This window comes from Pongo pygmaeus, chromosome 1 (genome assembly GCF_028885625.2).
Source record: "Pongo pygmaeus isolate AG05252 chromosome 1, NHGRI_mPonPyg2-v2.0_pri, whole genome shotgun sequence".
In the NCBI taxonomy this organism is placed as follows: domain Eukaryota; kingdom Metazoa; phylum Chordata; class Mammalia; order Primates; family Hominidae; genus Pongo; species Pongo pygmaeus.
The window spans coordinates 145,169,680-145,196,636 of record NC_072373.2 but is presented as its reverse complement, the minus strand read 5'-3'; the positions used below and the strand labels follow the sequence as shown (position 1 = coordinate 145,196,636).

At 42.5% G+C, this 26,957-nt stretch overlaps 1 protein-coding gene across 8 annotated transcripts in view; it reads right to left on the bottom strand.

Annotated features, from left to right (window-relative positions):
* Positions 1-2,937: 2,937 nt before the first annotated feature.
* MCOLN2 (mucolipin TRP cation channel 2) overlaps positions 2,938-26,957 on the bottom strand; it is a 75,670-nt gene continuing 51,650 nt past the window's right edge. For 6 of the 8 annotated variants that reach the window (XM_054494334.2, XM_054494354.2, XM_054494344.1 and 3 more), the window contains 8 exons: positions 24,309-24,408; positions 18,195-18,307; positions 16,869-17,018; positions 15,339-15,440; positions 15,113-15,235; positions 8,723-8,929; positions 6,935-7,056; positions 2,938-4,092 (listed from right to left, as the gene is read on the bottom strand). In XM_054494334.2, coding sequence (XP_054350309.1) covers positions 4,056-4,092; positions 6,935-7,056; positions 8,723-8,929; positions 15,113-15,235; positions 15,339-15,440; positions 16,869-17,018; positions 18,195-18,307; positions 24,309-24,408 — 954 coding nt within the window. In that variant the 3' untranslated portion in view covers positions 2,938-4,055. Of the gene's footprint in view, positions 4,093-6,934; positions 7,057-8,722; positions 14,951-15,112; positions 15,236-15,338; positions 15,441-16,868; positions 17,019-18,194; positions 18,308-24,308; positions 24,409-26,957 lie in introns of those variants that run through there. The other 2 variants (XM_054494380.2, XM_054494370.2) reach the window with 2 other exon arrangements.

The following is a 26,957-nucleotide window of genomic DNA, read 5'->3' as shown; positions in this document are numbered from 1 at the left end:
TTAGTAGAGACGGGGTTTCACCGTGTTAGCCAGGATGGTCTCAATCTCCTGACCTTGTGATCCACCCGCCTCGGCCTCCCAAAGTGCTGAGATTACAGGCGTGAGCCACCGCACCCGGCCAGTGCTGGGCCATTTTTACGTGAAGGTCCACAGGGACAAGAGGGCAACTGGCTACCCCTAGATCAAAAGGCTGGGCTATTGTGCTTTTCATGAACCCATGAGTCCAAGCCTGGTCTTCCACTGGATCAGTGTACCCTTTTTACAATTGTTGGAGTGTAGGTCCTCAGCAGGAGTGGGGGACAATGCCTCGAATCGCACGAAGAGCTTTTCATAACTACCCTCTCTCACTCTTTTGCATTCACCACTTTGAATCAGCAATGGGTTGAGAAGGAAGTGGGCCTGAATTTTATACATTCTGACAAGTTTGGTTAAGGGGGTAGTCCTAGTAGAGGACTGAGGGTCTCACCCAGGTTGAAGGACTGAGGCTTTGTGACAGCTTGTGCACCTCCTGGACCTTTTCTCTTCCATCAGGACTGACAGCTGTGCCCCAGCCATTTAGGCTGCTTCTCCTTGCTGCTCCTCTATGGCTAGGTGTGAGCTTCTTAGGGCTGAACTGATCATTGCCTCCGGGACAGGGCTGGATGGGGGACTTTTGCAAACTTAAAGTTCTAACTAGAACAAAGTCCACCAGAAGTGTGTGGTGAGCGCATTATAAAATAAAAATCTTCCTGGCTGGCCCAGATGAATAGATTTGTACATTTGTAGACCATGTTAGTAAGACATTTTTTTCGAAGAGCTAATAGTCATTGAGCACTTAGGAGTCATGCCCTATTCTATGCACTTTACGTTTGACTCATTCAATCCTCATAATCCCCTCATTTTATGGATGAGGAAATCTATGCATGGCGTGACCTGTCCAAGGAGACTCAGGTAGCAGTAGGAAGAGGACAGCTGAGGCAGACAGGTTGCAGAAGCAAAGTCATGTCTGCATTATTCCATGGTCCCATGGAAACTATTGCAAACATGTTAGAGAATCAAAGAGAAATAACAGCTCAGGAATGAATTCAATACCAGGCTCTGCATAAATTACGTGACTTAAGTGCCAGTCTTGGTTGAGGTTTATCATCACTTAGAGGAAGAAAGTAACTTGTTCAGGGCCTTAAAGTTAGTTAAGCTGGAATTTCAACTCAAGTCTGTCTAGATGGCTCTTATGCCCACACTCTCTCCTACCAGCCCAAGTGAAAAAGCTTTAAGATGTTGTGTATAGTTTTGACTGTGTCACAAGCCAAGGAGTTAAATTCAAGGGTTGGAGATCCCAGAATGAAACCAGCAGGCAGAAAGAATGTGTCTCCTAACTTTCACAGGGAACCCTCTAAGTGGAGGCCTATAATAAGAGAGAAAATGATTTATCCCAGATGCATCTATTAGCAGAATTACGAGACAACATTGTTCAATAAAATCCAAATAGACAATACAGTTGATAAAGTGACAATTGTTTAACATTATTAAAAAGGGAGAAAACAATGTTTCTATAGATGTGAGCTAACCCTGAAAAACATTTTTCTTTCTAAAACTGTTTTGTCCAGCTGGAGAGAAAAGAAATAAAAGAAAACATGAAAGCCAATAGAAGAATAATACCAGCATGAAAACCCATCATTAATCTTCTATTCAAATGGCAGTCACAGCTGCAGAATAAATGAAAGGCTTTTTTTTTTTTTTTTTTTTTTTTTTTTGAGACGGAGTCTCGCTTTGTCACCCAGACTAGAGTGCAGTGGCCAGATCTTGGCTCACTGCAACCTCCGCCTCCTGGATTCAAGCGATTCTCCTGCCTCAGCCTCCTGAGTATCTGGGATTACAGGTGCCCCCCACCACACCCAGCTAATTTTTGTATTTTTAGTACAAACAGGGTTTCACCATGTTAACAGCAATTCTTGGGCCGGGCGTGGTGGCTCACGCCTGTAATCCCAACACTTTGGCAGGCCAAGGCGGGCGGACACGAGGTCAGGAGATCAAGACCATCCTGGCCAATATGGTGAAACCCTATCTCTACTAAAAAAATACAAAAAATTAGCCAGGTGTGGCGGTGCATGCCTGTAGTCCCAGCTACTCAGGAGGCTGAGGCAGGGGAATCGCTTGAACCTGGGAGGCAAAGGATGCAGTGAGCCAAGATCATGACACTGCACTCCAGCCTGGCAACAGGGCAAGACTCCGTCTAAAAAAGAAAAAGAAGAAAGAAAAAACGAAAAAAAAAAAGCAATTCTTTTCAGAGACAAAACTAAGTATATGACAATATACTCAGAAGTTAACAAGTGGTCCAATTACATATCTGATTCTTGGGTCACGCAAATGACCCCAGAACCATCAGTTTAATGGTGTCTTAGTTCAAAAATCAAACATAACTCTTCACATATTTTGTAAAAAAGAAAGTTTAAAATAATTTTAGCAAAGTATTCTGTGTGTAGACATGAGTCATCTACTCTCTTATAAACTTTAATGGTATTAACTGCATGATTTTCCCTGCGTAGAGTTGGTGCAGGCATATGGAGTCAGAGCAAGGAGGGGGAAGGTGATATGAGAAGGAAAACTGGGTAGGGGATTGTGGGGAGGGCGACTGAGGCCAAGGAGAAAGAGGAAGAGCCCTGGAAGGAGGGTCCTGCTTAATTCAAATTCTCCTCTTCACCAATAACTTTAAAATAGTTGGCCACTGAGATAGCTCAGGTATGAAATAAGTCTATGCATGAAGTGATCTTCATCTCTCAAGCTATCATCATAAATATTTATTGAATAACTTCTATATCTTAGCCCCTGTATGTCCTTCACTGCTTTTAAGAAATTGGGAAATCCCTTTTGGAGACCAAGTGGTTAAGAGAGATGTGATCTGAATGTTTCACTAGGTAGTTGTTTAGAGACAATGCATAAAATAGTAAGAGTGCCATATGGAATGATAAAAATAAATTTATTTAGGGAAAATATACCATATTTCTTTGCTAGACAAAGGTAAATACCCAACCTAGCGGAGTTCAATTGTTAAAATGAGTGACCACTGCTACAAGTCACTTCCACATGTCATGTGTGTACAACCGACCATTAGCACAAGTGACGAGGCAGCCAAATGATTCCATTTCTTTTTCATCCCACTGGCTATGCCAACAGTTGCTTCGTATCATGCTGAAGAAAACCCACAGGAAAACAGGCCCAGAAATGTCCACTGCATGAGCATGAGGTCTTTTTGTTGATTTAAGGGTGATTTTTTTTTTTTTTTTTTTTTTTTGAGACAGGATCTCACTCTGTCACCCAGGCTGGAGTGTAGTGGCACGATCACGGCTCATGGCAGCCTCCACCTCCAGAGCTCAGGTGATCCTCCCACTTCAGCTTCCCAAGTAGCTGGGACTACAGATGCCTGCCATCATGCCCGACTAATTTTTGTACTTTTTGTACAGATGGGTTTTTGCCATGTTGCCCAGGCTGGTCTCAAGCTCCTGAGCTCAGTCTGCCTGCCTAGGCCTCCCAAAGTGCTGGGATTACAGGTGTGAGCCACTGTGCCAGGCCAAGGGTGATCTTTAAATAGCTCAATAGTTCGCCAGCTTGGACTCTCTAGATTGGTATTGCAACCAACTTCATTTCTGTACAGACCATGAATTAACAAATGTCTTCAAACCCAAGAATCACCTTTAAAACAAATCCTTATTTGACAATAAACACACATATTTAATTACATGGCTTTAAAGACTATTATTTTGCACACTCTGAAATGTGATCTTTTTCCATTCCGAGATCATGTCACAAATTAACAGACTAATAGAGAATTTTATTATCGCTGTTATATTGCACTAATGCCCAGTAGCAGCCTATGGTCTATTCTTTATCATTCAAGTTTATAAAAAGTAAAGCTGGAACTTCAGTCATGGTCAGCTGGCTAACTGTGAGTCCTCTTTCCCACTCCACAATTAAATAAGAGAGTCATTTTGGAACTGCTGGTCCAAGTCATTTGGGGTTCCTCTGCCCAGCCGCTGGATAAGGATGCCTGAACTTTAATCATCTTGAGCAGAAGAACTTTAGCTAATAGGTATCAAGTGATCATCACTTCTTTTCCTGTAACAGAAAGGGAAAGAAGAAAAGAGAAAAGACACAATAATTTAACATCTTTGAGGAGCAACAGGAATACTCTATATTCTAGGCCCATAGATTATAGACATGTTGAGTGAAACATAGAAGAGGAAGAAAAATTAAAGACAGGCAAGGTATTCTGATTATTTACCAACATTCAGAATAAATAAGTAAATAAATAAAGAAGGGCAATGTACACTGTTTGAGGTTTGAGCAGATGCTTTTGGAAATACTGTGAGGAGTCACCTGTCTCTTAAGAACCTCCATGCCCCCAGGGAGGGGAACATCACACACTGGGACTTGTTGGGGGGTAGGGGGAAAGAGGAGGGAGAGCATTAGGACAAATACCTAATGCATGCAGAGCTGAAAACCTAGATGATGGGTTGATAGGTGCAGCAAACCACCATGGCGCATGTATACCTATGTAACCTGCACGTTCAGCTCATGTATCCCAGAATTTAAAGTAAAATTTTTTAAAAAAGAAAAACATATGTTACATTTATGTTTTACTCAATAAATATATTGGTTTGTTTCTGAAAAAAAAAAAAAAAAGAATCTCTGTGTCCGTTCGCTAACAAGGCCTTATAAATTACTAGAACAGCCAATTTTACTCCTTCACTGCAATAGAGGAAGGTAAAGGTTAACTCTGCATCTGTTCAACCAAGCATCTCTCTCCAAAGAACCACATCACTTTAGAACTGGAGGAGGTTTCAGAGGTCATCTGGTCCATCTAAGAGGTTTAGGATAGGTCACAGGACACATTTGGTTAATGGCAGTGTCCAAAATGAAAACCCAGGTGTTCTGATGCTTAGGCTAGAGGCTCTGTTAAAAACTCAAAGGAGAATCAAATGTGTGCTAGTTGTTGGACTGCTTTGTTGAAGAGTCACCACAGCCATGCTCTGCAGGAAGCAGCATTGGAATAGCAGGTGTCATCTGTCATGGTCACCAGACGGGTCACAAAAACCAATCTTTGCAGAGCTGAATCTTTATGTTCATCTTTAGCCTCCATTCACAGCCTTCCTCAATTTTAGTCCATTCTTCTGTCCCTAGCTTTTATTTTATTTTTTAAGAGTCGGGGTCTCACTACATTGCCCATGCTGATCTCAAAATCCTGGGCTCAAGCAATCCTTCTGCCCTGGCCTCCCAAAGTGCTGGGATTACAGGCATGAGCCACCATAACCAGCCCCATTCCTAGCTTTTAAACATATCAAGCTATACTTAATTTTAGATGGAGTCAAAGCCATCACTTGTTCTCAAGGCCCCATTACAATCCATTTCCTTCCATCACAGCCTAGGCCCTTCATTCACTCTGCAAGGGTCCATGCGAGCCCCCTGGGATCTAGGCTTTGGTCTGATGATTCCACTGAAATTGCTATAGCTGACTTCACTCGGGACCATCGTTTGGCCAAACATAGTTACAGCTACCTGTCTTTATTTTTTGATATCCTCTTTTTCAAAACTTTCATCATCCTAGTTCTTCAGTTGATCTCCTTGGTGGGCTCTCTTGTTCCCTCGAATTCTTTCACCCTTCATGAGGGGCAGACCCTCCGTCTCACCATGCATCTTCTCAACAACCCTCAGCACACTTTAGGGCAAACAGTCTGCTGCTGTTGCTCCTTGAGTCTCACCACTCCGACCCAATCTTACCCAAATGTCTTGGGGTCCACGCCTTAAATCTTTCACTTGTTCCATAGGGCTGCATGACAAAACATTTAACAACCTCCCAGGACTTTGTGTGGCACAAACCAAGGTCCAAACACCAAAGACCTATCATTTACATTTTAGAATTCATGACTACACTTTTCAATGAAGTTTATCCCCCTTATAGTAAAAAAGAGATTTTGAGAGACTTTCCTTATACAAGGTACCTCTTAGGAGGCAGCTGCCTATTAAGAGAATTAATTTCCTTTAACCCAGCTTTCACAGCAACAATTTAATGCTCTGAGAAAAAAAGGTGTGATTCTGAAAACAACTCTTCTCACATCTCATTTTCTATTTACCAGACATTCTCTGGATCTGCTCAATCATATCATTGTAAGTCCCAAGATGCTGTATGAATTGATTAACAGGAAAATGCATCCTGTGGTTTTAAATAGCAATTATGTTCTCCTAGCTTCCTTCAGGAATTTGGGTTATAGAGTCCTTCCAAAAAGAAAAAACATGTGTAGGGTATACTTTTAGTTACAAACTGGCACCCCTGACTTCAGATGAAAGCAAACATAGGCACATTAAAAAAAAAAAAATTGTCTTCACCTGACCCCATTCTAGTCCACAAATCACCATGTAATATGCTTTGTCCACTGAGGTCTGGGCCATTTCCCTACATGTCTTGACGAACAGCAGGCAAAGCACAGCTAGGCAAGGAAGAGCTACCAGTGTGCACTGATAAGCAAGCACTTGGACAGCCTCCTCACAAGGAGGTTTCCTGCTCTCATCAAGAAAGATTGCTTGTACCACATACCGTGAAAAGAGAAAACACCTCTGGCATTCCCAGAGTTCCACCTCTAAAAATAAGAGCTTTGACCTCTTACTTGGGCCACTTAAGAGTTCAGCCTCTTGACTTTAAGGACATAATTTATGCCTTTTCTTAAGAGTCTCACAGTACTTCTAAGAGATTCCAATCACATCGTGTAGCTTTCTACATAACCCTGTTTTAGAAGAAATAATTCATTTCTAAAGCCAATTTCAGTGGGAGGAAAGAAAAGAAAGGTGAATTATTTCCCACGATAAGCTGGTTTCTGAATGTAATGGTAATCTTGGAGGGGCTCTTTCTTAAGACAACAGAACAGCCCATCTCAGGAGCATGGAGAATAAACATGATACTGACCTCCTCCGACAGCAGATGCAGGACAGGAAGGCTGAGGACTCTTTCTGATACTCTTCTTTGCTACTGCATTCCTTCAGGAATTCCTGCAAATCCGTTTCGGGAAATCCATTCTGTTGGAATTTCTTTAGAAAGTACACAGTGTTGTTACCTTATTTATAAAGCATGAGAAATTGCTCTTTTGTCAACAAACCAAGCCCACCTTTGCTAAAATAAAACTCTCCCACATTGCTAGCTCAGATCCAAGAACTGATATTAACAATGATGAATCAATCTGTCAGTCCCAGAACACCAAGCCAGGGCCACTGTGGGAACAGAGGACAATCCAAAGAAAAACTTCAGAAAGAAAGCAGAGAAGAGCCAGGGAGAGGTTTGTTAAAAAAAGGTAATGAAGGAAATAATCAAAAGTCAAATGTCTAGTCTGGGTACAATGGCTCATGCCTGTAATCCCAGCACTTTGGGAGGCCAAGGAGGGAGGATCGCTTGAGCCCAGGAGTTTGAGACTGGCCTGGGCAAGATGGTGAGACCCCATCTCTACAAAAAATACCAAAGTTTTTTGGCCATGGTGGTGTGCACCTGTAGTCCCAGCTACTCCAGAGGCTGAGGCAGGAGGATTGACTGAGCCCTGGAGTTGGAGGCTATAATGAGGTAGGATCATACCACTGTCCTCCAGCCTGGGAAACAGAACAAGACACTCTCTCTTTAAAAAAAAAAAGAAATAGTCTAAACCTTCAATGCTAACAGCAAGACTAGATAAGACCTCCCACTCCACACACACATTGGCAATGTAGACTCTGCTTGGGAAGTAATCATTATTTCCTCTACTTTTACGGAAGTTGGTCACTTAGTGGAATAGAAGAGAGATTTTTTCTAAGCAGACACAAAGACTCCCTCCCCTCATGCTTAATGAGACAACCTACTTCAACACTGAGGCTTGGCCCCCACCACGCAGAGACACTGCCACATCAAAGACATGAATCTCTGTGGCAGGAGTGTGCACCTCTTCCTTCTCCATGCAAGCCCTGATGCGAGAGCCAACTACCACTCCCATGTGAACACTTAGTTATCTCCCCACACTCTCAAAAGGTGATGGACTGGGTTTCTTCTGCGTTATTCTGAGAAAGCGGTTAAGCAGAAAACAGCCCTGACAAAGGCACTGGCATGGCACCCCTGGTTTTTCAGTCACTGACCCTGAAGCAGGGTTTTCTAAGCATGACCATCTGCTGTGAATAAGGTACCAGCACCCAAGGAAGTGAAATTCCTTCAAGCCACAAATAGTTAAATGGCATAGTCTGAAAGGATACAGAACCCATCAGGTAGCTTAAGAAAGCAGGAAGCTAAACAGTCACAAAAGCCTTAGTTTTCATAATTTAAAGGAAGCCTGCACCATGCCAGTAGCTGTATTATCCAGTGTGAGTTGTAGCAATATCTGAGAGTTGTCAGGGTGCTGGTCACCTCTCATCCCCGAAATTTATGACTTAAGTTCCACGCAGCCACACTGGCAGGTATATCTGTCAGGGCTAAGACCAGCAGCCTGACTACCTGACTTACCCCATTCAACCCATCCTTACCCTGTTTCCCTTTTCTTTCCCACCACCCCTCCAAACTGATCCACCCTGCTGTGGGTAACAGGGACATGTCCTAAAATTCATCTCCAGCGTCTAAAAAGTTTGTCCATAAAACCTCAAAATCTGAACTGTAATATTTTAAGTTTTTAAAATGTGATATTTTCCTATAATCTATACAGAATTTGCAGTGATTTTTTGGCAGCAAATATTGATAATTACTTACCTTAATGGTGTCATAAGAATCTGTAATAAGTGCAATAAAAAGACTGAGAATCATATATATAAAAAGGCTGATGAAGGAATATAAATACAGACGACTGAACAGCCACACCAAGATGCTCTTCTGCTGGATTTGGGCAAAGGTTGCAAACATGTCATCACCGTTGACCAGAGAAAACAGACACTCAGCAACTGTGTTCAGATTTTCAAACTGTAGGGGGAAATAAAAATTAGTTTCTGAAATAGAGTATTCTAAAACGCAGAGGGTATCTAGTTAGCATGTTTTGTTAACATTGTTTTTGTCATTGTAATAGCAGTAACTTACTTATTTTAAGATGCTAGAACACCATAAGAAGTAGGAAAACATTATTCAAAAACCCACTCTGGGCCAGGCACAGTGGCTCATCCCTACAATCCCAGCACTTTGGGAGGCCAAGCTTTGAGGACCACTTGAGCCCAGGAGTTTGAGACCAGCCTGGGAAAGATTACAAGACCCCATCTCTATAAAAAGTACAAAAATTATCTGGGCATGGTGGCACGCCTGTAGTCCCAGCTATTCAGGAGGCTGGGGTGGGAGAATCTCTTGCATCCAGGAGGTTCAGGGTGCAGTGAGCCAAGGTTCTGCCACTGCACTGCAGCCTGGGGGACACAGCGAGACCCTGTCTCTTTAAAACACACACACAACACACACACACACCTCTCCATACTCTCAAAGTTAATCTCTTAACAATTCCCACAGTTTTTCCCTATGTACTTTTTATATATCTAAAACCAGGATCTAACAAGTCTAGATCCTGGTTTTTCTCCTAATTAACATAAGCATCTTCTTATGTTTTCTACACTTAGAGAGCATTTGTAGGTTTTGTTTGTTTGTTTTTTTGAGACAGAGTCTTACTCTGCCACCCAGGCTGGAGTGCAGTGCAATCCCAGCTCACTGCAACCTCTGCCTCCAGTGTTCAAGTGATTCTCATGTGTCAGCCTCCCAGATAGATGGGATTACAGGTGCCTGCCACCAAGCCTGGCTAATTTTTGTATTTTTTGTAGGGATGGGGTTTCACCATCTTGGCCAGGCTGGTCTCGAACTCCTGGCCTCAGGTGATCCGCCCACCTCAGCCTCCCAAAGTGCTTGGATTACAGGCATGAGCCACTGTACTCAGCTGGCATTTGTTATATAACAGAGCATTCCTTGAAAATGCTAACAAAACAAAACTTTCCACCACCCTAACCAGAAAAATGAGCTTTTTTTCTAAATTGCCCTATTTCTGTCAGTGATTCCAATCTACCAAAGAAACATTTACTCTGAAATAATGAAGTCCTTAAAACTCTGTGTTGAATTGATTACTCTTCCCCGCTTTCAGTCTTCTAAGGCCTGTCTGTTCCTATCACATGTTTCTCCGATCCACCCCTACTACTCCACTGTGATGTCAACACAAATTTCTGAATGATTACAGAAGCTTCCAAGGAAGTCTCTTTTACTTCAATCTCTTTACCCTCCCCAGTCAAAGCTGCAGGAAAACCTGTACTTTAAGAAGAAGGCTTTCAGGTCATTTCTCCCTTGTGAGATTACACAAAGTTTGGATGCAAAATAAAAATCTAAACCAAGAAGGTTGTGATAAGTTCCTCCTTCATGCGGCCTCATCATATCTCCTCCTTGACAGTATTAACGTGCTGTGCTTATCTTCTCCTCCGACACCAGGCCCATCCCTACATTTTTCCCTCATGAAATTTATTCTCCTCACCTGCTATATTCTTCTTTCTCTTCTCTGTGTCCAATTAAGCCAATGTTCAAGGGTTATTTCAGAGTGTACTTTAAGACCGAGTGCCCTGGCAGCTCTAGTCCTTTCTCTGCACTCCGTATCGGTAAGAATCACAGAATGAACTACGGTCTTCTAATTGTTTTTACACCTACTTCCCTGTACTCCAACTAGATACAAACACCATGCCTTACACTACCAGCCACATGGCTGGACCAGGCAAGGTAAAGTTGGTGGCCAAGGGAGAAGGTCTACAAATGCACCCCAAACAAGGATCCCACCCATGGCTTTGCTGCATCAGCAAAAACTCTGATGAACTAAAGTCCTTCTCCAAAAAGACCTAGAGGAAATATCCAAATGAACAGATCACTTAACAATATGTAGATTATTTAACAGTAAAACAGGTGATTGCCAGAGTAAATATTTTCCATACCCTACATGAGCCTTAAAACATTGAAGTTAAAACTGAACACATTGACATTAAAGTTGGTTTCTATGGATGTCAACTACAACTCTGACAGCACCATTAATAATTCATATTTCTCAGTTTCTTTTGGAATCCAGTCAACTCCTTTCTCTAGTTTCAAGAACCCCTAACTCCAAGCACAACTGTCTGTGCTTCAGGTTTCAACTGCAAATAGCTAGTTTGTCAGTATATGTCACATTCGTTTTTTAATTTTCTGTTTACTTACTTACCAGGCTACACACAATATCTGTCTCAACATTAACATTATTCATAACCATTTTACCACCCCCTCGTCTTGTGAACATGAGAATTATTTTAACACACCAAAGAGTTAAAACAGAGACCCAGTCAATTTTAGGTGTTTGGTAACACCCTGCCATTTTGTACAAGAAGTGGCTGTGAACCAGAGTCTATTTCAGTGGCCAAATTCCATAGTAGAAGTGAGCTTAAAAATACTCAAGGTCCTAATATGCTTCCAGTCTAGAAGGACCACATTTGTAGGGCATTCCTTTGGATCTTGAGTGATCATAAGCCCCTGGAAAACAGGTACTACTCTCTTTCTGCTTCTTGTTTGTTCAAAACAAACTTTTTGGGCACCTACCATGGTCTATGTGCTGTGCTGGACACTGGGAATGTAAAGAGGAACAAACTATAGTTCCTTCCCTCCAAGAACTTGGTCTACAAGAACCCAGCAATGCTGGGTGCACAGTAGACATTTAATACATATTAAATGGGTATTTCCATAGAGTCCCCATAGGTTCTCTGGGCCCACAGTGAGAACCCAACCATTCATTTCACAAATGATAAGTTTGCAGTTGGGCCAAAAACCTTTAATTTCAATGAAACCATAACCTGCAATGACTTATGTCAGAGAGCAACATAAATATTTGCTTTAAGAGCTGGTGCCAAGAATCTCATGCAAACTTTAGGCAAAATGTTTTAGCTGAGAGGTACTTGGCTAAAACCAGAGGCCTTGGAAGGAGGAAAATGTAATGCAGAGTCTGCTGAACTTTGACCCATGGCATCAGCGAAGTCCAACAACTTTTCAAGCCTTGGTCTTCTCATTTGTAAAATGGGGACAATGCAAGGCTATGATTTATTCCTCATAGGAAAAAAAGTCCTCTGGAAATGTAAAAGCCACATTAGAGTAATGTTTAATAATTCAAGATGAGGTTTGGAAGAACATCAACAGTCTCTCGCCCTCTGTGCCCAGGCATTTTGAAAGGGCACTGTGCCAAAGTCCATTAGTGCTGGGAATACACATTAGCAGGAAACCTTTTGCATCTTGACTCCCTTTCCATTGAGCCCCTGAAATCAGATGCCTAACAGGAAGACAGGAAGCTGAAGTGTTATGGGACCCCAGCTATCAGTCAAACGGTCTTCCTGATGTCTCCTTTTTAGCTGTTTTGTTTTAAATAAAGAATTAGCTTTCACAATCAAGGTTGCTGTGATTCTAAAAATCCTACAAAAATGCCAGCTTGGAATGCCTAGCTTTTCAAGGCTTCGAGTAACCTGAAAGTCCTCTGATTCAGATACTGGCAGAACCTGAACATGCTGACAGCTTGGATTAATTTGGGGGAAAGGATGCAAGGGGCAATAAAATATTCTAACTTCAGATTCAAAGAGGCAGCAATATGGAGAAGAAAAGCACAAAATGCCAAAACCAGACTGATGTTCTCTCCCCCAGCTGACTTGTACGTTCAGTGAATTACCTCAGCTGTGCATTTCCCCAATATATCAGCCTGGTGAGAGATGTCATAAACAGATCTGCAGGCAACCCTACAGACATCCCTTATCCCTCCCCTCCTCCAGGGGTATAAAGGGAAAGCTGATATTAAGTGAAAGACATAAGTCTAGAGCTGCAATGTCCATAATGGTAGTCACCAGGAATGTGTGAATAGCCAGCATCCAATAGGTAGCTAGTCCAAATTGAGACATGCTATGTGGATAAAACATCCACCAGATAAAAAAGACTAGTATAAAGGAATGTAAAATATTTCAATATTTTATACTGAATACATGCTGAAATAATATTTTGGGTTTATTAGGCTTAAAATATATAATTAAAATTAATTTCATCTGTTTTTTATTTCTTAACGTAGCTACTAGAAAATTTTACAGTATAGGCAAGGCTCTCAATTGTAGCCCAAATTGTATTTTTCTTGGACAGTGCTGGCTCAGAGCATCCCAGTTTCACCTGGATCCTTTGAAAGGACAAACTGAACATATGGAAATGCAGTCAGGCTCACAAAACAAATAACCTCATTTTCCATGAGGTGCCCTTAACACCATTGAAAGAATGAGACCGATTACATGGCTGTCCTCTCACAGCTGATCTCCAAGTACAAGACTGTTTCTTGTCAGACTAAGTGCTCTCTTGCAATGATCTGTTTTAGATAATACCAAGAAAAGCCCTACAGGGTATGGGTCAAAGCACAGGTACTGGAGTCAGGTCGACCTGGGTTTGAATCCCATCTCTGCCACTTTCTAGCTGGGTAATCTCAGGAATATTATTTAATATATTAAGGTGCCTATTCTCTGTAACAGGACAATCAGACTTCTTCACAGAGAAGGGGAGGGAAGGGTTAACACAGCAAGGGAGATGAAGAATATTGGGCACCATGCCTAACAGACAGCACTTGAGAATGGTAGCCATCTAGTAAAATTCAAGCAATCTTATCTGAGCACCTTCCAGAATAATGATGAGGTAGGGGAGACGGGGATGGGGTGCAAAGGAGATGGGACCACTTGTCCACAGACCTTGGGGTCAGTGAATTAAAGCCGAATCCTCAGGCACAGTATTTATTCCACACAGTGCAACACTGCCCTCTAGTGACAAAGAGGTGGAAAAGCTTTCAGAGCATGAGGCAAGCAAGGAAGAAAAACACATTTTTCCAGGCTCTAAGACAGTTAAGTTCTCCAAATCAGAGAGATCATATCAAAGAATAATTTTTTCTCATGAGTCACCTTTAAAGCAGTGACATGGAATATGAAGAGCAATATTATCAAGATTTACTACCAACCCAGAGGTTGTCACTTTGTTAATTATATAATATCTCAAATAGGAAAAACAGTAATTCTCTCTAGACATATTAAATGTGACACCTAAAAAGGAGAAAGTCTGAGTGTGCCAGGTTACTCGGCATTATTCTGGTAGGACAGCACGGAGGTTTAAGATTCATGTATAACAGTTTGTAAACCAGATTTGACTACAGATTTGGTTAATGCAACTAACAAGGTCAAAACTTAAGGCTGAACTGGTATACAAACTTGGAAGGAATACTTACCATTTTTAACCTCTTTTCTCCTTGCACAGCACCTGAGTGAGGCTAACAGTACCCTGGGTTGTGGGGAGTAAATAAGAAAGAACACCGAAATGCCCAGCAGAGTGTCTAACACACAAGCAGTAAGTGTTAGCTGCGGCTATTTTTGTTGTTTCTGTTGTTCCAACTGCCACAGGCCCAAATGGAGGAAAAGCCATAAGATAAAATAACTCCCTTTACTTTTTTGGGTTAAAAACAAGGCTTACCTAGTTTCATTTCCTGATGTATCTACCAATCAAATGTATCATTTTATAACAAGAACATCTTGGCACAACTTTGATGTCCCTGAGATTATAATGCTAACTGAAGTTTGGTAATAGTTTAGAATTCAGATACTTATCTTTAATAAGGCAGAAAGATGATGCTGTAATCAAAACCATCTGCAGAGACAAGACGTGTCACCATTTCTATCATAAACCTACTATGGTCGTTTTAGGCAGTCTCTGCCCATCTTCATTCTTCTCAATTAACTTGGATGAAAAACATAATACTTTAAATTGGAAATTTTTTATAATAATTTTCCTCACTTAATTTTAATTTTTAATATAGTGATCTTATGTCCAAACATTTCCCATTTGATGATCACTGGGTAACTATGTGACCCCTTAAGCCAGTCCCAGACAACTATAATACATGCTTTCTAGTATTGTACAGATCTTGTTTCAACATCCTGTAGTCACTTCTATATCCTGAAAAGGAAAAAAAAGAAAAAGAAAACTGATACACAGATATGTGCTTACTGATGTCAAGGGTACATGCTAGAGAAGACCAGGAAGCAAGTAAGTGCTAGAAACCCACGTTCAAGGGTCCCACATGCCCCATGTGCAGAAGGAAGAATGTGAGCTACACACCTTGTCATGGTATGGTCCTAAGACAATCCAGCCACAGAATGTGTAACCCAGATAAATCATACCAGCACAAGCACAAAACCGAAGAACTTTTGGCAGTGAGGCCTGCATTGTTAAAATCAGCACCTGAAAAAAAGAACAGAATGGGTGAAATGAAAAAGTAGCGATTAGAACCCAAAGAATAAATGAGTCTCAACTGCAGTGGCACTACCCAGTGCCGCATCCTTACATTATATGCCTGGAAATAACCCAGGTATCTGATGACTCCAACCCAAACCAAGAGCGTAGAGGTTCCAAGAAAAATGCTGCACAGATCATAGTTTGTGAGATTCTAAGGAATGAAAAAAGAAGGGAGAAAGAGAGAAATGAGTAAAATATTTGACTCCATTTAGCTTATTAACCTTACATTAAACCAATTAATAAAAAAAGAACTATCTGCCTCCCTATAGATGATAGTAAGAGGTTTTTTTTTAAAAGAAAAAAAGAAGAAAAACAGATATAATTCCAAATGTGTTTCTCATTTTCTTTTAGTATTTCAATTGGTTGAACTAAATTTTTTTCCAAATACTACTCTCAAATAGAAATTGCATTTGTCACTGACCTAGGCATTTGAGGATATAAATTAATGGTGTTTGTTAAGTACGAAACAATGCAATTCAGCTGCTTTTGAAAGAAAACTCCAACATGATTTGCTAACACAGCTCCAGCTCTGAAGAAATTCTAGGGCTAGTTGAAAAGACAAACACACAAACATGATTCTCATATAATACGCTAAATGCAGTGAAAGACACAATGCCTAGCTCATCACAGAGGGACACCACAGATGTGACCCCAGAGCAAAGACAGGCCTGCAGGACAGGCTGGGAGGAAGCACCACAGGTAAGTGGACAAGAGCTGAACAAAGGCACAACGCTGACAAGACATCCTAGAGGGGCAGGGTCAGAGCGGGGGCAGGAGCAAGAGGCAGAGCTGGATGATGATGACCCCAGGGGCCATGCTGCTGAGGGAGGCCGCTTCATCCCAAAGTAGGCCCCAAGAGGTAGAAAGGATGGTAACAGCTGGATAGACACTTCCAGAAAAGTCCCTCTGACAGTTGTGTGAATGGATCTCAGGGGTATGAAGTAGAAGATGGGAAAGCTGGTGAGGAGGCTGCTGTCACAGTTGGCCAGAGAGGATGAAGCCTGAAGAAAGCCAGAGGGAGCCAGGATGGGAGAGGAGTAGGCGTGTCAGGGTCAGGAGGTGTGGCTGGAGGGACCTCTGACCCACAGCAGAGAATGGACGGGAGAATAGTGCGGTGAAGGAGGAGTTGAGGCTTAGTTAGGAGATCAAATCAATTAAGTTATACAAAGGGTCAGGCTTTAGCGGGCAGTCTGACATTCCTGCCCTCACCCCATCCGTCAGAGCACCCAATGGTCACAGATCCTCCCCACAAGTTCTTGACATGCAGGTTCAGGGAAGGGACTGGTTTATGGATAAGCTGCTCCTTTGGCAACTTAAAAAGAAAAATGAGGCCCAAATAACCAATCTTTTCAAGCTTAGTCACTATTCTGGAGCTGTTGCCAAGTTTCATTTCATGGAACATCGGCTTCCTTACTTTCCCTTCATGAGGAACCAAGCCAGGGGAGGCCTCACTTGTGCCGGTGTAAGAAAAGGGAAGACATGAGAATCAAAGTGGTGTCCAAAGGATCATACGTCTTAAGATGCCTGGGGCCATCCAGGAGAAGATGAAGAACAGAGACTTTAAATGGGCTTCCCTCACCTTTGCTTTGATTTCCATTTTTAATATGGAGCCAATGATTGTCATTAGGTCGCTGATAATCACCAGGACATACCAGCCGTTGATGAACTCCCACTGGTCGGTGTCACACACAGGCCGCTTGTACTTCTCCAGGAAGAAATTTAGAAATCTCTATGGCAAACATTTAAAGAAGCATTTCTTACAAACCACACTGCCCTCTGGAAGGAGAAGTCAAGTGCAAAACAGTGCTCTCACCTGTAAAAGGACATGGCATTGCCTTTCCAACTTGTCAGATCCATCTCGAAAGTGGAGGTTAGGGCACACACTTTTCCCCGTAATCTGAGTAAGCATTCAATTGTCTGTGAAGTTACCTCAAATATGAAATACGTATGTGGTAACTCCAGCAGGCTCTTGTCATAGCTAACACACAGTACGTTCCAAATGCTTTTCATATTACCAACACATCCATTCCGATGACAACCCAATGAAGCAGGTAAGAGCAGGTCTATCACCCAGAGAAGGGAACTGAGGCACCGAGAGGCTAAGCCAGGATCCGTGTCCAGGCAGGCCGGCTCCAGAGTGCGTGCTCCAAATATGAGCCCCCTCACCTTGGCAGGGAAAGGACCTTAACTTTGTATTCAGAATATCAAGGGGATCGGGGAGCATGTAAGAGAGGTGGATATTTACAACGGACATTGACAAAGGTCAGGATTAGGCAAAATCAAATGCAGACTACGTCCCTGCTCCACAAGTGGTACTCTGTGGACTTCCGATTTCCCCTGACCCCAGTGTGCATTTGTACACATGTCACAGCCAAAATAAGATATGTGGGGAGCAGAAGTATATATTCATAAGAGCCCTGAGGGTAAAAAGGCAAAATGAAACTCAGGGGAGAATTTTAAAACTATTTTAAAAACAGAATAAAGTATTTTATGCTTCATTATAATCCATTTACCATGCCTCCCTGTCAAAATGAACTCTGATTTGAAGACAAAAGATGAAACCCACACATGCTATTACTCTGTTCTTCAGATCACTCCTGAATTGAAGAGGGACTTATTATTCTGGAAACATTCAAAAGCCTGAGAGTTCACCACTGTGCGCCTGTACACATCAGCTCAGTTTTAAGCAGGATAATTATCTGATCCCACCTGACATACTCAGAGCCTTTACTCACTTCCTACACCTCAGGCTGATGAATGCCTCATAGGGGGCAACTACTCAAAGGAATCTAATTTAGTCAAAGGTCTCCAAAAAAGGCAGGTGCACAATATCGGTGGTCCACTGCTTGGGCAAACTGAGGGCGCAGGCCAAGAGGGCAGGAAGAGAATGCGAACACACTCTTACCTTCCGTAACCTTAGAGCAAGAACAATGGATCTTGTACACAGAATAAGAGATGCCAAGCAAATCACAATGACAAATGCATCAAACACCAGGACATACTGAGCATTTTTCTGAGCTGAGGAATAAAACAGAATTCAAATGTTAAACACACCTTACCGGAGAATAATTTCCAAACAAAATGGCAGTGTGAAAAGAAGTTCAAACAATAAATGTTTTGTCTATTGTTAAAACAAAATGGTAAATATCAGAAACAAATCACACTGCATTCATTCAGAAGTACATATATAAGGCAAAACATTCCCTGATACAAAGCTATACATTTAAAAACATGTGAGCTGGGCCAGGCATGGTGGCTCCCATGCCTTGGGAGGCCGAGGCGGGTGGATTATGAGGTCAGGGGATCGAGACCATCCTGGCTAACACGGTGAAACCCCGTCTCTACTAAAAATACAAAAAAAATTAGCCAGGCATGGTGGCGGGCGCCTGTAGTCCCAGCTACTTGGGAGGCAGAGGCAGAAGAACGGCGTGAAGCCGGGAGGCAGAGTTTGCAGTGAGCCGAGATCGCGCCACTGCACTCCAACCTGGGCAACAGAGCGAGACGCCATCTCAAAACAAAAAACAAAAACGAAAGCAAAAAACATGTGAGCTGCTAATAAATGCACTCAAATTTATGTATAAATATTTACTGTAGAACAGAATTCAACAGAAAGTGATCCATTTGGGCTCCATTCAAAAAAAGGCAAAACTGCTGACCTACTCTGAGTTCTTTCACATAAAAGCAGAGACATCAAGTTCACCATTAATAAGAGAACAAACAAATTAAAACACCACCACTCAGAATCCCCACTTCTGCTTCTCAACCTCACTGTGTACTTTCCCAGGACATAGTGCCAATCTTATAAGCCTTCTCTGTACGTAGAGAAAATTGCTTCTTGGAGCAGAAGCAAGGAGGAGAGTGGTAATCAGATTTTTGGTTTGGAGCACAGAGAAGCAAGAAGAATGTATGGGAAGGAGATGAATCTAACCTTAGTTTCTCTCAGACTTCACGATAGTGTCTCTGATCCCAGCCCAGCTCTCTTCTGCCTGGCCCCCACCTTCTTCACCCTGCAGCCACACTGGTCTTCCTTCTTTCCTGCTCTCACCTCAGGGACTTTGCACATGCTGATCCGTCTGCCTGGAACAGCACTTCTCTCACACACATGGCTCAGCTTATTTATTTTCAGCCTCAAGTTCCAAATGAAAAATCTCCCATCTCAGAAAAGAATTCCTTCAATTCTCATCTCTATTAGCCCCCTCCTATATACTTTCATGGTTCTTGGTTACTACACACACCCAGAGCTCCTTTACTTTCCTCTGCACAACAGACACTGACCTTTCATTACATCTGCAAAGGCAGCACAGCATGGAGCACAGAGACAGTGTACAATGGGAAAGAACATGGTCTCTGGAGCCCGACAGCCTGGCTCTGAATCTCAGCTCTGTACTCAGAAGCTGTAGAGCCTTGAGGAAGTTGCTTAACCCCTGCGCCTCAGTTTCCTCCTCTGAAAAGTGGGTAGAATTTAAAAATACCTACATCATAGGGCTATTGTGAAAATTATGCAAGTTCATATACAAAGAGCCCATGAAACAGCCCCAGGAAAATAACAATAGCAAACACTTACATTTTATTTTATCATTCAGTGTCCATCTTCCCCATCAAGTGATAGGCTTTGTGAAGCAGGGGCCATAGGTAGTTGCTATGGTTTGAGTTACTTGTCTCCTCCAAAACTCATGTTGAAATTTAATCCCCAATGTGACAGTATTGAGAGGGAGGGCCTTTAAAAGGTGATTGGGTCATGAGGTCTCTGCTCTCATAAATGGATTAATCCACTCACAGATTAATGGGTTATCAAGGGAATGGCTCTGGTGGCTTTATAAGAAGAGGAAGAGAGACTTGAGCTAGTATGCTCACCCCCCCTCACCATGTGATGCCCTGCACTGCCTTGGGACTCCACAGAGACTCCCAACCAGCAAGAAGGTCCTCACCAGAAGTGGTCCTCCGACTTTAGACTTCTTAGGTTCCAGAACTGAAAGAATGCATTTATTTTCTTTATAAGTTAGCTAGTTTCAGGCATTCTGTTGTAAGTAACAGAAAACAGACTAAGACAGAGTGTTGAATAAAGCACCTGTGCTTAGTATAATGTTTCAGTATACTTTCAAATTAATGAAGAGAATCAAGCAGAACATAAGACCACTGAATAAGTTAGAACTTATGTTGGTCTGAGCTAAGTTGTGGCAGAGCAAACGAGGGCACAGAATCGTAAGAGATGGAGAGAGTCATGGCCTGGTCTCTAACTGGACTTGGGGAATAAGGAAGGACAACCAAGAATGATTCCTGGTTCCCAGCCTTGGGCAAACCAAGTTTACTCTGGATATTCATGACAAGAGAAGACTATTCAGTGGCAGTTAAAGCCATGGGAGTGATGGCCCCTCAGAGAGACCACTGGGAAGGACAGCGTCGGGGATGGGGAGCGACATTTGAGAATTAGAAAAGGAGATGAGCTCAGGAATGGGATGGAGCAGAAAGGCCAGAGGAGAAGCAAACAGAACCAGGGACAGGCGACCTTCAGAGGACAGACTGCGGTCGGAGTCTTCCACAGCAACACCTCTGCAGAGACAGCGTTGAAGAGAAATGCTAGAGTGTCTATGGACTTAGTAATGCAAAGATGTGGGTGACACTGGCATGAGTGTCTGAGGGCAAAGCAGCTCTTACAATGGGTGGTAAGCAGAGACAGCCAGCCGGTAAATGCAACTCTCTGAGCAAATGATTTCATCTTACTAAGCTTCAGATGTCCCACCTACAAAATGGGGAGGGCAAGCGTACTGGTTCCTGAGGCTGCCATGAGAATCATGTGGAACAGTCTGTGTGAAGTGCTCGTTAGAATACTGCCCAGTGCCTAGCACTTACATTTACCCTTAGCCATTTACACTCAAGAAAGTTATCTTGAGGTATCATCTAATGGGTAGGTAAGAAAACAACTTAGCGCTATCATAATGCAAGTTTTTTTTTTTCCCTTGGATCCATGGAATGGGGCAGAGGAAACAGAGGCAGCTCTTGGGAAGATAGGACTGAAAATCTTATGAAATGCAAGGATAGAATCTAGTACCTTCCTTTCTGACATACAACTAGAACACAAATCTCTAAGACAGTTTGCATTGGACCTTGTTTACAGATGGGAAAACAAGCAGGCTTAGAAACAGAAACCAGTCCTCCCAACAGAATCCAGTATAGGATTCTGTTTTTCTTTGAATTACTGAGAAGACTAGTTTGGTATGCTAAAAATATGTATTTTATGAACATCTTGGCCAGGCGTGGTGGCTCACGCCTGTAATCCCAGCACTTTGGGAGGCCGAGGCGGGCAGATCATGAGGTCAGGAGTTCAAGACCAGCCTGACCAGTATGATGAAACTCTGTCTCTACTAAAAATACAAAAAATAGTCAGGCGTGGTGGTGTGTGCCTGTAGTCCCAGCTACTCGGGAGGCTAAAGCAGAAGAATTGCTTGAACTCAGGAGGTGGAGGTTGCAGTGAGCCGAGATCGTGCCACTGCACTCCAGCCTGGGAGACAGTGCGAGACTCTGTCTCAAAAAAAAAGAAAAAAAAAAAAAACATCTATATCACCCATCCCTGGGGAATCCCGCCAAGAAGGAGTCCCTCTAATTCCTCCCCAAGCCCCTCATCTCCAAATTCCTGTATTTATGAAACCAAGTTAAATGAAGACATGGCACATTTAGAGAGGGGACTTGGGAGTCACAAAAGGCAGCATGAGGTTTGTATGTGAAAATGGACATTCACCTGCATTTGCTTCAATATGGGTAATGACAAAGGAGAGAGGAGCCTGGGGGTAAGCATGTGGGTGTGAATGAGCCTCTGAACTGTTAGAAATAGTGTAAGTGTCCCACCAGATGTCGCCCTTGTCCTTGTCCACTTCCCCCAAAGCCAAGGCAATCTCAATCCACCTGACAGCTTCATATAGGGGAAAAAGTCCATTTCCTAAGATGGTTTCCAAACATAAGTTTTTTAAGGCTTTCACATCACATCATCTTATTTTAAATTCACATTCTCCTAGTGAGAGAACCTGGTTTCTTAAGACACAGCTCGAGGAGAATATGTAAATCTTAAAGAGCTTTCACCCAGTGGTCTAGGAGGCTTCTGTTTCTCCTCATTGGCCACAGGAGGGGGCTAGAGATACTCTCTTCTGAGCACAAGCAAGGAAAACCCCTAATGTTGCAACGAGGGCAGCAAGCAGAAGGAAAAACTCACTGTTCTGGAAATGCGTTTGACTGACTAGCTTGGAAATTTCCATCATTTTGATCTTTATAATGATATTCCAAATCACATATTTGACAAAGGTTAGTTTCTTTTCACAGAAAATTGGCAACCTATACTTGGACTTAGAAAATATGCCCCTGATTTCTCTGTGTCTGTAAGAGAGTGGTGTATGCTGGGGAATAGTAACCACTTTTCAACACAAACCGAAACTATAATCGGAGGCTTAAGTCAGTCAGTGAAATTATTGAAACCAAAACTTCAATCGTCAGGACATATTATACATCTGAAAAGCAGCAGGCCACAAATCAAATATACTTTAAAACAAATATAAAACAGAAGCCACAGGTATTTTACATTTTATTTCATTCTGATAACCTGGTCAAAACGAAAGTCATTTAAACAAAATTTGCAAAATAAAAAATACTGAGCATCCATCATTAACATCATCCCAATTCTTTACTGAGCAAACAGAACAGGTTCCATAGGTAGCCCATTATATTTTATTTTATTTTAATTTTTTAATTTATTTTACTTATTTTTGAGACAACGTCTCACTCTGTTGCCAGGCTGGAGTGCAGTGGCATGATCTCGGTTCACTGCAGCCTCTGCCTCTCAGGTTCAAACAATTCTCCTGCCTCAGCCTCCCAAGTAGCTGGGATTACAGGTGCATGTGCCACCATGCCCGGCTAATTTTTGTATTTTTAGTAGAGACGGGGTTTTGTCACATTGACCAGGCTGATCTCGAACTCCTGACATCAAGTGATCCACCCACCTAGGCCTCCCAAAGTGCTGGGATTACAGGTGTGAGCCACCGTGCTCAGCAGTAGCCCATTTTAAACATGTGGATTAAGAGATGTTTTCTGAGCAATGACTGAGTAAATGACTCAGCATTTGCAGCGGTTGCTCTCTGGGCTCTGGAAGCCCTGATCCTTCCCCACTGTCCAAGACTCAGATCAAAGCATACCTTCTCCAAGAATCATTTCTTTTCCCACTCTGCCCCACTCAAACTTAACCTCTGCTTTTTTTCTCCTCATACTTTTTGTATGTATACCCTTATTTCTCTCCATAACACGTCACAGATTTTACAAGCACGTCAGTCTCCCTCACTAAGGAATTTTGTTCCTCTTCCCATAATGCCTACGAATTAATATATGCCAACTCTTGTGTTCAGTGCTTTGCTTTATATACTAATTCATTTAATATTCAATATCCTGGAAGGTAAGTTTAGGCTGAGTATACCCTATCCAGAATGATTTGGGACCAAAAGTATTTCAGATTTCTTTTGATTTTGGAATACTTGCATTATACTTACAGGTTGAGCATCCCAAATCCAAAAATTCAGAATCCAAAATGCTCCAATAAGCATTTCCTTTGAGCTTCGGTCATATCAGTGCTCAAATGTTTCAAATTTTAGAGCATTTTGATTTCAGATTTTTCTGATTTGGGATGCTCAACCTATACTATTACTCTCATTTTACATAGAAAGATACTGAGACAGACAGGTTAAGTAATTTGTCCAAGATCACAGGCACAGTAAACAGAACTGGAACAGAAACCCAGGCAATCTGGCTCCAGAGCTAAGCTCCTAACCACTGAATCATGCTACCTCTTCTAAGAGGTATATAATAAGCATTTGCTGAATTAAACAAAAATACAAGGCTTTGGGATATTCTTTACAGAATCTAATGCTCAAGATGCAGTTTTCTTCCTATTACCATGCAAACAAACTATTTAAATACCCCAAGCCACAAAATAAAGTGTAAAAAATCATCTATAATTCCCATGGGCAAGTATATAGCTACTTACTAGATCCAAATATGTTCAAGTCTTTACATTCTTCAATTTTGGCATCACTGTCAAAATAGATTTTGATTTTGCCACTGTGAGCTTTATTGTCAAAGGTAATCTGGAGACACAAATGTATAGAGAGATTACAACACAGAAGAAAGTATAACATGTTAGATCAACTCTGCTTTAAAAAAAAAAAATCACTGACATCCAAACAGTGTGCTGACCCAAAGAGAATTACACAGGCCAGCAAAATGGCTGACTAGAATTACTTGACACTCATTTCCTGCACCCCCCACCACACACACACACACACAAGGGACCAAAATAATGAATAAACAACTATATTTTGACTGAAATCACTAAAGAAGTACACTGGAGAGCACCAGGGTAGCAACAAAATCCTGTGGAGCATGAAAGCGCAGGACAGCAACATAGGAAGGGGAGCAAGGCACCCTGCCTCTGCCATACTGTCTCCCCAGCCAGGATCAGCTTAGAGCCAGGGGGATCTCTTTGGATAGGAAAACGTTAGGCTAGAGACTCTGGTGGTCCTCATTACGGCCATAGAATGCCAGCAGTCATTGCTACAGGAGAGCCCTCCAGTCCTCACAGGCTTTGAATCCAGTTTGGAGAGGTGCCGGGAGTTCATGCAGCCACGTTGCCCCAGAGTGGAAGCACACATTGCGAACTCTTTACCTCTGTGACCTAAGCTGCTATGGCATGACACCATTTAGAGACCAGATAGCTAACAGAGTGTGTTCTGCCCTGGGGGCCAGTACTCACTGTCTCTCTCCATCCCTGAAGTCCTACCATTATTCTACCATGTTCACAAAGGTGCCTGCAACACCATGACACTGGCTGCCCAGAGCCTAAACCTGATGGAACATCTGAGACCCCAACATCTGAATCCATGCAGCACCCCTTCCTGCCCCTGACCCTGGGAACACGCAGAACTGCACAGCAGGAAGCTGCCAAACAGCTGGCTGGTGTGCTGTGCTTGTGCACACTTGGGCCACACAGTTGGCTGTCTCTCCACACCCACACAGGCCTGACAGCCAGTTCAGCAGTAACCTCGCATCTCTAAAGAGCCTGCCTCACAGCCTACTGGCCCACCACAACCATGCACACCTGGCCTGACAGCCAGCTGGGCAGCAATTGCCCCTACCCAGTTGAAGAGCCTGCCACACAGCCTGCTGCTTATCATGTATGCACATGTCCAGCCTGACAACCAGTCTAGCATCCCTGCCTCCAGCAAAACTGTGTCATTGCTGTTAAAAACTCCCTCAGCTTAGGCCACTGAGCCAATCACAGACATCACTGACAAGGAGCACAACTGAACAAACTGCATGGACACTATACTACTGAGTCTGCCCAGAACCAAAGCCACTATACCCAACTAACACCCTAGGGCCCATCTACAGGAAAAAGTATCCCTGTGAAAGCTATTCCATAAAATTGGAAAAAGCAACTATTTCACTAGATGTATAGATAACAGTGTAGGGACACAAGAAACATGAAAAGGCAAGAAAACATGACACCCAAAGGAACACAATAATTCGCAAGTAGCAGGACCCAAAGAAAAGGATATTCATTAAATGCCTGAAAAATTCAAAATAATGATCTTAAGAAAGCTCAGTGAGATATAAGAGAATAGAAACAATTCAGTGAAACCAGGAACATAATTTATTATTTGATTGAGAAATTCAACAGAGAGACAGCATAAAAAAGAACCAAACAAAAATCTTGGAGCTGAATTACTCAATGAGTGAAATTAAAAAATTACAATTGAGAGCTTCAACAACAGACTACATCAAGCAAAGAAAAATGAATTTCTGGCTGGGTGCAGTGGCCATGCCTGTAATCCCAGCACTTTGGAAGGCCAAGGTAGGTGGATCATTTGAGGTCAGGAGTTTGAGACCAGCCTGGCCAACATGGTGAAACCCCATCTCTAATAGAAAATATAAAATCAGCTGGGTGCGGTGGCAGGTGCCTGTAATCCCAGCTACTGGGGAGGCTGAAGCATGAGAATCACTTGAATCTAGGAGGCGGAGGTTGCACTTAGCTGAGATCACACCACTGCACTCCAGCCTAGGCAATAGATTGAGACTCTGTCTCAAAAAAAAAAATAATAATAAAATAAAATAAAAAGAATTTCTGAACTTGAAGACAGGTCTTTTCAAATAACCCAGCTGAAAACTTCTTAAGTCTTGGAGAGATATGGACATCCAGATCTAGGAAGCTCAAAGATCCCCAATTAGATTCACCCCAAAAAGATTCTCTCCAAGGCCCATTATAATCAATCTGTCAAAAGTCAAAGACAGAGACAATTCTAAAAGCTGCAAGTAGGCCAGGCACGGTGGCTTACGCCTGTAATCCCAACACTTTGGGAGGCTGAGGCAGACAGATCATGAGGTCAGGAGATCGAGACCATCCTGGGTAACATGGTGAAACCTCGTCTCTACTAAAAATACAAAAAAAAATTAGCCAGGTGTGGTGGTGGGTGCCTGTAGTCCCAGCTACTCAGGAGGCTGAGGCAGGAGAATAGTGTGAACCCGGGAGGCGGAGCTTGCAGTGAGCAGAGATCGTGCCACTGCATGCACTCCAGCCTGGGCAACAGAGTGAGACTCTGTCTCAAAAACAGAAAAAATGCTGCAAGAGAAAAACATG